General features: G+C 45.6%; 1 protein-coding gene across 9 annotated transcripts in view; it reads right to left on the bottom strand.

The window, feature by feature from the left end:
- The window catches only part of SMYD4 (SET and MYND domain containing 4), a 45,378-nt gene that overhangs the window by 29,735 nt on the left and 2,415 nt on the right, over positions 1-13,228 (bottom strand). For 6 of the 9 annotated variants that reach the window (XM_035299402.3, XM_078372467.1, XM_008996365.4 and 3 more), the window contains exon 3: positions 1,982-2,126. The exons of the other annotated variants lie outside the window; for them this stretch is intronic. In XM_035299402.3, the coding sequence (XP_035155293.1) occupies positions 1,982-2,126 (145 nt within the window). The remainder of the gene's footprint in view (positions 1-1,981; positions 2,127-13,228) is intronic. 9 annotated transcript variants of the gene reach the window in all.

The raw sequence follows: 13,228 nt of genomic DNA, 5'->3' as shown, positions 1-13,228 counted from the left end.
TATATGTATATATATATATATGTTGAGGCAGGGTCTCACTCTGTCACCCAGGCTACTGCAGTGGCATGATCACAGCTCACTGAAGCCTGGAACTCCTGGGTTCAGTGATCCTCCTGCTTCAGTCTCCTGAAAAGCTGGGACTGATATAGGAGGGGGGCAGGGAAGTGCTGCATAGAGAAAGGTGGGTCTCTGGCTAAGGCTTCACCCTCAGGCCCCTGCCCATGGACCTAGGTGAGAACAGGCACTCCCACCTTTGTGCCGAAATGTTGCATTTTCCAAGACCACCCTGGCCTGCCATGCCCCCAGCCTGGGCCTATAAAAACCCAATACCCTAGCAGGCAGACAGGCAAGCAGCTGGATGCCGTCAGGAGCATACCGGTGAAAGAGCAGCCGACAGGCACCAGCAGGCCATTGACCGGTGGGCAGAATGACACGGAGTTTGGTCAGAGCAGGTGGAAAGGAGTGGGCCTCAGAGTGGTTGACTCCAGGGAAAAGCCATCTCCCTTCAGCTCCCCAACCTGCTGAGAGCTACTTCTACTCAATAAAACGTTCACTCATTCTGCAAGCCCACATGTGATCCGATTCTTCCAGTACACCAAGGCAAGAACCTGGGATACAGAAAGCCCTCTGTCCTTGCCACAGGGTAAAGGGTCTCACTGAGCTGGTTAACACAAGCCGCCTATAGACTACAAACTAAAAGAGCATCCCATAACACACACCCACTCGGGCTTCAGCTGGAAACACTCATCTCCGGACACTGCATGGGGTCGGAGCCCCACAGCCTGCCCGTCTGTCTGCACCCCTAGAGATTTGAGCAGCGGGGCACTGAAGAGGCGAGCCACACCCCATCGCATGCCCCTCGAGAGGGCCAAGGGAGCTTCAGGTCCCGTTTCAGGACTGCAGATGCATGCCACCACCAGTCAGGCTAATGTAAAACAATTTCGTTGTGGGCTGGGCATGGTAGCTCAAGCCTATAATCCCAGAACTTTGGGAGGCCGAGGCAGGCGGCTCACCTGAGGTCAGGAGTTTGCAAGCAGCCTGGCTAACATGGTGAAACCCCATTTCTACTAAAAATAAAAATAATTAGCTGGGAGTACAGACCAGGCATGGCGGCTCATGCCTGTAATCCCAGCACTCTGGGAGGCTGAGGCAGGCAGATCACAAGGTTAGGAGTTCAAGACCAGCCTGACCAACATGGTGAAACCCTGTCTCTATTACCAAAAAAAAAAATTAGCCAGGAGTGGTGGCATGTGCCTCTAGTCCCAGCTACTCAGGAGGCTGAGGCAAGGGAATCATTGGAACCTGGGAGGCAGGCAGAGGTTACCGTGAGCCCAGATTGCACCATTACACTTAGCTTGGGCAAGAGTGAAAAAAAAATTTTATGTATAGAAGGGGTCTCCCTGTATTGTTCAGGCTGGTCTTAAACCCCTGGCCTCAAGTGATCCTCCTGACTCAGCCTCCCAAAGTGCTGGCACTACAGGTGTGAACCACTGCACTGGGCCTATAAACTACCTTTTGTGTTAGACTCTAACCACAGCAAAATTCTGCCAGGTTTCTTTTTCAAATCCATTCAATAAATTATAGACATTCAATAAAAACATAACACTGGCTGTTAGCAATACAGCTCTATGTCCTGAAGAAATATGTATTGTTAAATTGCTGAGCTGGGCCAGGCATGGTTGCTCATGCCTGTAATCCCAGCACTTTGGGAGGCTGAGGTGGGCGAATCACCTGAAGTCAAGACCAGCCTGGCCAACATGGTGAAACCCTGTCTCTACTAAAAATACAAAAATTAGCTGGGCATGGTGGTGCACATCTGCAATCCCAGCTACTCGGAAGACTGAGGTGGGAGGATTGCCTGAACCCGGGAGGCGGAGGATGCAGTGAGCTAAGATTGTGCCACTGCACTCCAGCCTGGTGACAAAATGAGAACTGTGACTCCAAGAAAAATAAATGAATTGCTGAGCTGGGAGCATTTTACCTTAGAGTACAGCACTGCAGCTACTGTGTAATCTTTCTCCTGAAATGTTTTGTTTCCCTCTTCTCTGTAGAAAAGGGGAGCGCCAGAATCCTTTCCCACGGAGTAACCTTGAGAAAGTCTTTTTAGAAATATCTCATCCTCAGGTCTGCATGAAGAAAGAAAACAAAATAAGCAGAAATTTGTTATTTCAAGGAAAGCTCCAAACCATTGCCCTTGGAACAAGAAAGTGGGCCTGTGAAAAACTGAAATTGAACCAATTTCAATTTCACACACATGAGGATATACATACTGTGTAATGCGATTAGAGGAAAGAGATCTCATAGTCTCAGAGACATAGGGACCAGAATTTTTTTTATTTTTTCTGAGACAGGGTCTCAATCTGTCACTTGCAGGCTGGAGTGCAGTGGTGCCATCGGAGCTTACTGCAGGCTCGACTTCCCAGGCTCAGATGATTCTCCCACATGACTTACTAATTGGGAGGATGCATGACAGTAGGCCTAGCTAATTTTTGTACTTTTTGTAGAGGTGGGGTTTTGCCATGTTGCTCAGGCTGGTCTTGAACTCCTGCGCTCAAATGATTGGCAGAATTTTTTTTTTTTTTTTGAGATGGAGTCTCGCTGTGTCACCTAGGCTGGAGTGCAGCGTCGTGATCTTGGCTCACTGTAACCTCTGGCTCCCCAGTTCAAGTGATTCTCCTGCCTCAGCCTCCTGAGAAGGTGGGATTATAGGCATCCATCACCATACCCAGCTAAATTTTTGTATTTTTAGTAGAGAAAGGGTTTCGCCATGTTGGCCAGGCTAGTCTCAAACTCCTGACCTCAAATGGTTCCACCTGCCTCAGCCTCCCAAAGAGCTGGGAATACAGGTGTGAGCCACCGCTCCTGGCCAGAAATTCTACTTAGAGGACTGAATGCTAATTTATTATTCTTTATCTCATAATCATTGGACAATGAACTATCCCTAAGATCACACATCATAAAAATCTTTTGTTGTTGTTTCTTTGAGACAGAGTTTCACTCTGTCACCCAGGCTGGAGTATAGTGGCGTGATCTCAGCTCACTGCAACCTCTGCCTCCCTGGTGCAAGTGATTCTCCTGCCTCAGCCTCCCAAGTAGCTGGGATTACAGACACGCATCACCACAACCTGGCTAATTTTTGTACTTTCAGTACAGAGGGGGTTTCACCATTTTCAAGACCAGTCTTGAACTCCTGACCTCCAGTGATCTGCCTGCCTGGGACTCCCGAAGTGCTGGGATTACAGGCATAAGCCACTGCACCCGGCCAGAATCTTGAGTCTGGAGAATGAGGTGATATCTTTTTAACCAAGGAGTATTCTCCACTTCAATTGCTGAAAATACTTGAGTGAGTGGGTGACAGAAGAGAGATAATGAGAATGAATCATAAGGTAAATGTAGTAAAATGTTAACACTTGCGAAATTTGGAAGAATTTAGAATTCAGGAATTCTATGTATGTATGTATGTATGTATGTATGTATGTATGTATGTATGTATTTATTTATTTATTTTGAGATGGAGTTTCGCTCTTGTTACCCAGGCTGGAGTGCAATGGCGCGATCTTGGCTCACCGCAACCTCCTCCTCCTGGGTTCAGGCAATTCTCCTGCCTCAGCCTCCTGGGTAGCTGGGATTACAGGTACGTGCCACCATGCCCAGTTAATTTTTTGTATTTTTAGTAGAGACGGGGTTTCACCATGTTGACCAGGATGGTCTTGATCTCTTGACCTCGTGATCCACCCACCTCGGCCTCCCAAAGTGCTGGGATTACAGGCTTGAGCCACCGTGCCTGGCCTGTACTTTTTTTTTATTGGAGGGGGAGACAGAGTCTCACTCTGTCACCCAGGCTGGAGTGCAGTGGCAAGATCTCGGCTCACTGCAAACTCTGCCCTCCTGTGTTCAAGCGATTCTTGTGCCTCAGCCTCCCAAGTAGCTAGGATTACAGGTGTGAGCCAACACGTCTGGCTAATTTTTTTTATTTTAATAGAGATGAGGTCTCACTGTGTTGCCCACGCTGGTCTCAAACTCCTGAGCTCAGGCAATCTGCCCACCTCACCCTCCCAAAGTGCTAGGATCACAGGTGGGAGCCACTGTGCCCAGCCTCTTTGTACCACTGTTGCAAGTCTGAAAGTATTTCAAACTAAAAAGTTTAAAAATATAAATGTTCTACGCAATAAAATGAAGTTGACCTAACATATAGAGACATAAACACATACTGGCAAAAGAGAATGTACCTTTTTTCCAATATAAATAAATAATACAGAATAACCTATTCTCTGACTATAATGCATTAACTATGAATAACAAAAGTAGAAACACAAATGACATGGAAACTAAAAATTCTCTTAAGCAACTCTTGAATCAAAGAAGAAATCACAGCAACGCAGAATGGCCAGGTGCGGTGGCTCACACCTATAATCCCGGCACTTTCGGAGGCTGAAGAGGGAGGATTGCCTGAGCTCAGGAGCTTGGCACTAGCCTGGGCAACGTGATAAGATCCTGTCTCTACAAAAAATAGATTAGCTGGGTGTGGTGGCATATGCCTGTAGTCCCAGCTACTTGGGAGGCTGAGGTGGGAGGATTGCCTGAGCCCAGGAGGTCGAGGCTGCAGTGAGCCATGATGGCACTACTGCATTTAAGCCTGGGCTACAGAGGGAGACCCTGTCTCAAAAAAACAAGAAAAAAAAAAAAAAAAAAAAAAAAAAAGAACAAAGAGCCCTGGAGAACGTTTATAAATATGTGTAACATTTCTGTTTACAAAGAACCACAATAAGAAATACCTTTTACATTGTGACTCAGTATGATGCTTTTGTGTTTTAATATATTAAAATTTTATAAAACATTATTTATCTTTGCTATGAGGTAAAACAAAGTTAATATCAAATACAATTTTATTAATATTTAAATACAACATAGAAAAATCACAAATAGTGCAGGGCGCTGTGGCTCATATCTATAATCCCAGCCCTTTGGGAGGCCAAGGTAGGCAGATCACCTGGCCAAGGAGATCAAGACCAGCCTAGGCAACACAGTGGAACCCATCTCTACAAAAAATACAAAAATCATCCAGGCGTGGTAGCAGACACTTGTAGTCTCAGCTACGTGGGAGGCTGAGGCATAAGAATTGCTTGAGTCTGGGAGGCAGATGTTGCAGTGAGCTGAGATTGTGCCACCACACTCCAGCTGGGTCAAATAATACAAGAGAAAAATTAGCGAAGATTTTATTTAATTCAAGAGGTGGGCTTGCCTGTTCTACACTTACTCCAGTCCAGAAAATTTGAAGGCAATATCCTATGCCTGTCTGGTACACCATAGAGCTTGTACTTTTTTCTGTTTTTGTTTTAAATTACGTTAAATCTAAAAATCCTAGTTCAAGCAAAAGGTTTGTGGTAAACAGTAATAATAGCAAAATTCTTCTTGCCTAACAATAGACACTCTTTAACTCTCATCCAAAATGATGATGAACTCAGTTTTTTAGTTGCACTTCAGTGTCATTAGGAACTAAGCTGCAACAATTCATTCTTTTCTCCAGGTACCAGGTTATCTCAGTAACTGACTTAGACTTTTCAAAAGCAAATGGATGTCTCCTTTTATCTTTTGTTGAGACAGGGTCTCACTCTGTCACCTAGACTGGAATATAGTGGCTCCATCAGTTTAGTGAATCCTTAACCTCCTGGGCTCAAGCGATCCTCCCACCTCAGCCTCCTCAGTAGTGACGACCACAGGTATGCACCATCATGTCTGCCTTTTTGATTTTTTTTTTTTTAATCAATGGGGTTGCCTATGTTACCCAGGCTGGTCTCGAACTCCTGGGCTCAGGTAATCCTCCTAAAGGGCTGAGATTACAGGTGAGTCACTGCACTGTGCCCAGCCTACTTTCTTGATTTTTTAGTAGAGATGAAGTCTCAATACGTTGCCCAGGCTGATCTCAAACTCCTGAGCTCAAGTGATCCTCCTGCCTTGGCTTCCCAAAGTGTTAGGATTACAGGGGTGCTTCATTGCATCCAGCTGATTCTTTTTTCTTTAATTTCTTCTAGAATATTGTGATACAAAATTTAGGCTGAGTGGGGAAGATGGCTTGAGCCCAGGAGGCCAGGGCTGCAGAGAGCTCTGACAGCACAACAGCACTCCAGAGTAGGCAGCACGGCAAGACCCTGCCTCAAAAATAATAATAATTCAGTAGTAAGATGGAACAAGCAATCTTTCTTTTTTTTTTTTTTTTTTGAGATGGAATCCCACTCTGCCACCAGGCTGGAGCGCAGTGGTGCAATCCTAGCTCACTGCAACCACTAACTCCCTGGTTCAAGCTATTCTCCTGCCTCAGCCTCCTGAGTAGCTGGGACTACAAGCGCACGCCACCACATCCGGCTAATTTTTATATTTTTAGCAGAGACGAGGTTTCACCATGTTGTCTAGGCTGGTCTTGAACTTCTGGCCTCAACTGATCTGCCCACCGTGGCCTCCCAAAGTCCTGGCATTACAGGGGTGAGCCACTGCGCCTGGCCTAAAACTTCTTTATTTTGAGACAGAGTCTCGCTCTGCCACCAGGCTGGAGTGCAGTGCACAATCTCAGCTCACCGTCACCTCCGCCCACTGCAACTTCCACCTACTGGGTTCAAACGATTCTCCTGCCTCAGCCTCCTGAGTAGCTGGGACTACAGGTGCACACCACCACACCCAGCTAATTTTTATATTTTTTTTAGTAGAGACGGGGATTCACCACGTTTCCCAGGATGATCTTGATCTCTTGACCTTGTGATCCGCCTGCCTTGGCCTGGGCTGGGATTATAGGCATGAGCCACCTTGCCCAGCTTATTTATTTATTTTTTTTCTGAGACAAGGTCTTGCTCCGTTGCCCAGAATGGAGTGTAGTTGGCTTGGTCATGGCTCACTACAGCCTTGATGGACCTCCCAGACTGAATGCAACCTCAGCCTCCTGTTCAAATGATTCACCTGTCTCAGCCTCCTGAGTAGCTGGGACTACAGGTGCATACCTCCATGCCCAGCTAAATTTTGTATTTTTAGTAGAGATGGACTTTCACCGTGTTGGCCAGGATGGTCTCTATCTCTTGACCTCGTCATCTGCCCACCTCAGCCCAGGCTCAAGCAACCTCCCACCTCAGCTTCCTGAGTAGCTGGGGCTACAGGTATGCACCACCAGGCCTGGCTAATTTATTATTTGTAGAGACAGGGGTCTCACTTATTGCCCAGGCTGGTTTCAAATTCCTGGGCTCACGTGATCCTTCTGCCTTGGCCTCTCAAAGTGCTGGGATTACAGGTGTGAGCCACCACGCCCAGCATAAAAGTTTTTAATTTGGATGAAGTTTAGTTTATCTTTTCTTTTGTTGCCTGTGCTTTTAGTGTCATAAGCAAGAAATAACTGCTAATCTAATGTCAAGATGTTCCTCTAGGTTTTATGAAGTTTACAATTGTAGCTCTTAACTTGAGATCTTTGACCCATTTTGAGTTAATTTTTGTACATAAAGGTCCAATTTCAGCCTTTTAAATGTGAACTGTCAATAGAATGCAGACAGAAGAACCCCATTTTTTCTTCCTCCAGGCTGGTCTTCTCTCTCTAGAGCCCTGGAGATGTAAAGCCTTTCATGGAGCCAGTTGGGAAAGCAGAAAGTCCCAGCTCTGGCCCCGAAGTAGAGTACAGATTCTGGAGATTGGTGAGATTGGACATACTGGTTTAGTAGCTGGTACATGTCCACATATACACATTTTTTTCTCTAAGCCATTTGAAAGTAAGCACAGCCGTTATGGAAGTTCACCTCCAGATAGCTGCAGGCCTCTGCTTCAAAAAGGACATTCTCCTATATTACCATCATATCACTATTGCTAAAAATATAACAGTAATTCAAATATTATTTAAATTTAAACGTTACCAATTAGTCCTAAAATGTCTGTTATATCTTTTTACACCCTAGCCAATCCAAGATCAATGTTCTCATGTACTGAACTGAGTTATTTCTCTTTAGTCTCTTTCTAGATTTTTTATTTTTATTTTTTTCAGATGGAGTCTCACTCTGTCACCAGGCTGGAGTACAATGGTTCAATCTCAGCTCACTGCAACCTCCGCCTCCTGGGTTCAAGAGATTCTCCTGCCTCAGTCTCCCGAGTAGCTGAGGTTATAGGCATGCGCCACCATTCCCAGCTAATTTTTATTTTTTTACTAGAGTCAGCAGTTTCATCATGTTGGCCAGGATGATCTTGATCTCTTGACCTCATGATCCGCTCGTCTCAGCCTCCCAAAGTGCTGGGATTACAGGCATGAGCCATGGTATCTGGCCTTAATTTTTGTTTTGAGACAGGGTCTCACTTCTATTGCTCAGGCTGGAGTGCAGTGGCATGATTTCTGCTCACCGCATCCTCTACCTCCTCCCTCAGCTTCCCGAGTAGCTGGGACTACAGGCACATACTACCGTGCCCGGCTACATTACTTTTTATTTTTATAAAGTAGAGACGGGGTTTCTCTCTGTTGCCCAGGCTGGTCTCCAACTTCTGGGCTCAAGGGATCCACTTGCTTCCGCCTCCCAAAGTGCTGTGATTATAGGTGTGAGCCACTGCACCTGGCCGACTAGTTTTTTGTTTTTCTATCAGTAATTTTTTTAAAGATTCAAGTCCAGAAAAATGTTTCACATTCTGGTTTTGCCTTATTGTTTCCTCAGGGTTAGAGTCACATTAAACAATTTTTATTAAGAATATGGCTGGGTGCGGCGGCTCACATCTGTAATCCCAGCACTTTAGGAGGCCAATAAGGGTGGATCACTTGAGGTCAGGAGTTTGAGACCAGCCTAGCCAACTCGGGGAAACCTCATGTCTAGTAAAAATACAAAAATTAGCCAGGCACAGTGGCGTATGCCTGGAATCCCACCTACTCGGGAGGCTGACGGAGGAAACTCACTTGAACCCGGGAGGTGGAGATTGCAGGGAGCAGAGATCATGCCACTGCACTCCAGCCTGGGAGACAGCAAGACGACGTCACAAAACAAACAAAAATAATATGACCGTATAGTTAAATCTATATACTTCTTGTTGCCTCAAATCAGGAGACATATAATTTTTCCTCAGTACTGCGGAAGCTAAGTTTGGTCACTTGGAGGCGGCAATTGCTGAATCTTTGCAATGTAAAGACACCTCTCCCTTGTACTTAAATAATCTATAGGGTCATACTTTGAGATCATTTGAATAGACTGCTTCCCGATGATGTTACTTCTAAAGGTTTGAGCATCCACTGACAATTGCCAGAATCACTAAACACACTAAGGGTTACAGAATGGTGATTTTCCTTTTCTTTTTTTTTTTTTTTTTTGAGATGGAGTTTCGCTGTTGTTACCCAGACTGGAGTGCAATGGCGTGATCTTGGCTCACCATAACCTCCGCCTCCCGGGTTCAGGCAACTCTCCTGCCTCAGCCTCCCGAGTAGCTGGGACTACAGGTGCACACCACCATGCCCAGCTAATTTTCTGTATTTTTAGTAGAGACGGGGTTTCGCCTTGTTGACCAGGATGGTCTCGATCTCTTGACCTCGTGATCCACCCACCTTGGCCTCCCAAAGTGCTGGGATTATAGGCGTGAGCCACCATGCCCAGCCAAAATGATGATTTTTCTAATTCTACCATTATTTTTACATTTATCAGCTGGCATTCTTTTGTAAAGACAAACTTTCTCCCTTTCCTTCTTTTACTTGTTTCATATGAGCAATATTCACACACATATAATATGTATTTATTTTTGCTTGTTTTGAGACAGAGCCTCAACTCTGTTACCCAGGCTGGAGTGCAGTGGTGTGACCCTGGCTCATTGCAATCTCCGCCTCCGGGGTTCAAGCAGTTCTTTTGCCTCAGGCTCCCAAGTAGCTGGGATTACAGGCACCTGCCACCACGCCCAGGCTAATTTTTGTATTTTTAGGAAAGACGGGGTTTCACTATGTTGGCCAGGATGGTCTAGATCTCTTGACCTCATGATCCTACCACCTTGGCCTCCCAAAGTGCTGGGATTACAGGTGTGAGCCACCGCGCCCGGCCTCTAGGAGATTATTAATAGCAGGAGTGGGGAGGTAGGGGTGGAGAGTAGGCAGTCTTCTGTCTCAAAAGGTTTTCAATAGATGAAAGGCATCTATTGTGGAAAAAACATCCCTCAACGAATGTATATTGGCAAGAGAGAAAAGTGTATGCTTAGCTTGAAACTTTAAAGGCCCAATTCCTATTGTTATTTAATAGGCATGCATGTAGAGATCAGAAGTTTAAATCTTTTTTGGTTACTTTAGATTGTGATTAAACAGACTTACAAATAGTTCTTTGAGGAAACTGATTTTTAAGAAAAGAAGTCTGGGTATGAATTAGTGAGAGACATACAGAACAAACAAAAATGGAGGTAATTATTAACTCTAGGGGAAGCAAGAGCTGTATAAGAAAGGAAATGTAGGGCCGGGCACGGTGGCTCACGCCCGTAATCCCAGCACTTTGGGAGGCCAAGGCGGGTGAATCACGAGGTCAAGAGATCGAGACCATCCTGGTCAACATGGTGAAACCCCATCTCTACTAAAAAAAAAAAAAATACAAAAAATTAGCTGGGCATGGTGGCGTGTGCCTGTAATCCCAGCTACTCAGGAGGCTAAGGCAGGAGAATTGCCTGAACCTAGGAGGTGGAGGTTGCGGTGAGCAGAGATCGCGCCATTTCCCTCCAGCCTGGGTAACAAGAGTGAAACTCCATCTCAAAAAAAAAAAAAAAAAGGAAATGTAATTCAAAGCATACTTCTTGGTTCATGTGAGCAATAGTCATACAGACATAGGAAGGTATACACTGAATGCTGCTTCAATCAATTTAATATTCTATTGGTTATAACAGTTATCATGAGGGATTGAGGGAAAAACAAAGTATAGGTAGGGCGTAGTGGCTCACACCTGTAATTCCAGCACTTTGGGAGGCTGAGGCAGGTGGATCATGAGGTCAGGAGTTCAACACCAGCCTGACTAAGATGGTGAAAAATTAGCTGGGTGTGGTGGCAGGTGCCTGTAATCCCAGCTACTTGGAAGACCAACGCAGGAGAATTGGTTGAACTCAGGTGACAGAGGTTGCAGTGAGCCGAGATCACCCCACTGCACTCCAGCCTGGGCAACAGAGTGAGACTGTCTCAAAAACAAACAAACAAGCTTAGAAATAATAAATGCCAGAAGGCTGGGCACAGTGGCTCACGTCTGTAATCCCAGCACTTTGTGAGACCAAAGTGGGTGGATCACCTGAGGTTGGGAGTTTGAGACACGCCTGACCAACATGGTGAAACCCTGTCTCTACTAAAACTACAACAATTAGCTGGGTGTGATGGTGCATACCTGTAATCCCAGCTATTTGGGTAGCTGAGGCACGAGAATTGCCTGAACCTGGGAGGCAGAGGTTGTAATGAGCCGAGAATGCACCACTGCACTCCAGTCTAGGCGGCAAAGTGAAATCTTGTCTCAAAAAATAAATAAAGGTCTGCTGTGGTGGCTCATGCCTGTAATCCCAGCACTCTGGGAGGCCGAGGTGGGCGTATCACCTGAGGTCAGGTGTTCAAGAGCACTCTGACGAATACGGTGAAACCCTGTCTCTACCAAAAATACAAAAATTAGCCAGGGATAGTAGTACGTGCCTGTAATCCCAGCTACTCAGGAGGCTGAGGCAGTAGAATTGCTTGAACATGGGAGGCAGAGGTTGTAGTGAGCTGAGAGCACACTACTGTTCTCCAGCCTGGGGGACAGAGTGAGACCCTATCTCAAAAAAAAAAAAAAGAAGAAAATGGGTAAGGGACACAAACAGGCAATACACACAAGAAATAAAAATGTACTGGGGGCCGGGTGTGGTGGCAGGTGGCACACGCCTATAATCCCAGCACTTTGGGAAGCTGAGGCGTGTGGATCACCTGAGGTCAGGAGTTTGAGATAAGCCTGGCCAACACAATGAAACACCATTCCTACTAAAAATACAAAAATTAGCCAGGTGTGGTGGTGGGCATCTGTAATTCCAGCTACTCAGGAGGCTGAGGCAGGAGAATCTCTTGAACCTGGGAGGTGGAAGATGCAGTGAGCCAAGATCAAGCCATTGTACTCTAGCCTGGGCAACAAGAGTGAAACTCTGTCTCCAAAAATAAAAAGAAAGAAAAATAACAAACAAAAAAGTATAATCCTAATTCTAATTCAACCAAGTACCTGAATTGGCAAGGCTCAAAACTGAACTCATTATTTCATTCGATGAATGTCTGAGCACCTACTAAGTGCCTGGCACGGTGCCAGTTCCTGGCACAAAGATAAAGATGTCAACCTTGAACTTGAAAGGTGTTTGTGGATCTGCAAATATATGTTTCTGCTTTATATGTCATATTAAGCACTAATAAGAGCCAGTCACTAAACTAAGAACTTCATGTACATTACCAAACTATCATTCAATTAATGTTTACTGAGCACTTACTTTTTGACACTGCACTATTTTTGTCTATATATAGACAAATAGGCTGGGCACAGTGGCTCCCGCCTGTAATCCCAGCACTTTGGGAGGCCAAGGTAGGTGGATCCTTTGAGGGCTGGAGTTCAAGACCATTCTGGCCAACATGGTGAAACCCTGTCTCTACTAAAAATACAAAAATATGAGCCGGGTGTGGTGCCATGTGCCTGTAATCCCAGCTACTTGGGAGGCTGAGGCATGAGAATTGGTTGAACCCAGGAGGTGGAGGATGCAGTGAGCTGAGATCATGCCACAACACTCCATCCTGGGTGACAGCGTGAGACCCTGTCTCAAAAAAAAAAAAAAAAAAAAAAAAATTAGCCAGGCATGGTGGTGTGCACCTGTATCCCAACTACTTGGGAAGTTGAGACACAAGAATCGCTTGAACCCAGGAGACCCAGGTTACAGTGAGCTGAGATTGCGCCCCTGCACTATAGCCTGGGGGACAAAGCGAGAAACTGTCTCAAAAAAAACCAACAGACAAATACAAACATGGTCCCTTCCCTCATGAAGTTCACAATCCAGTGGTGAAGACAGGCATGAGTCAAAAGAGCACAAACACATAGAAAGGAACATCACCACACAGTGTTGTAAATGTACAAAAAGTGAAGACGGCCCAGCTGAGGCTCAGGGAGGGCTTTCCTGAGGAAATACCCAGCTAATCCTGAAGGATGACAGAGGGTAATTAGTTCCCAGGGCAAGCTGGAATAGATAGGAACCAGGAAAAGCATTTCAGGCATTTTCCATCAAA

Source organism: Callithrix jacchus, chromosome 5, assembly GCF_049354715.1.
Source record: "Callithrix jacchus isolate 240 chromosome 5, calJac240_pri, whole genome shotgun sequence".
Taxonomy (NCBI): domain Eukaryota; kingdom Metazoa; phylum Chordata; class Mammalia; order Primates; family Cebidae; genus Callithrix; species Callithrix jacchus.
Note: the sequence above shows the minus strand (reverse complement) of the source record. Positions and strands in the feature narration are given on the sequence as shown.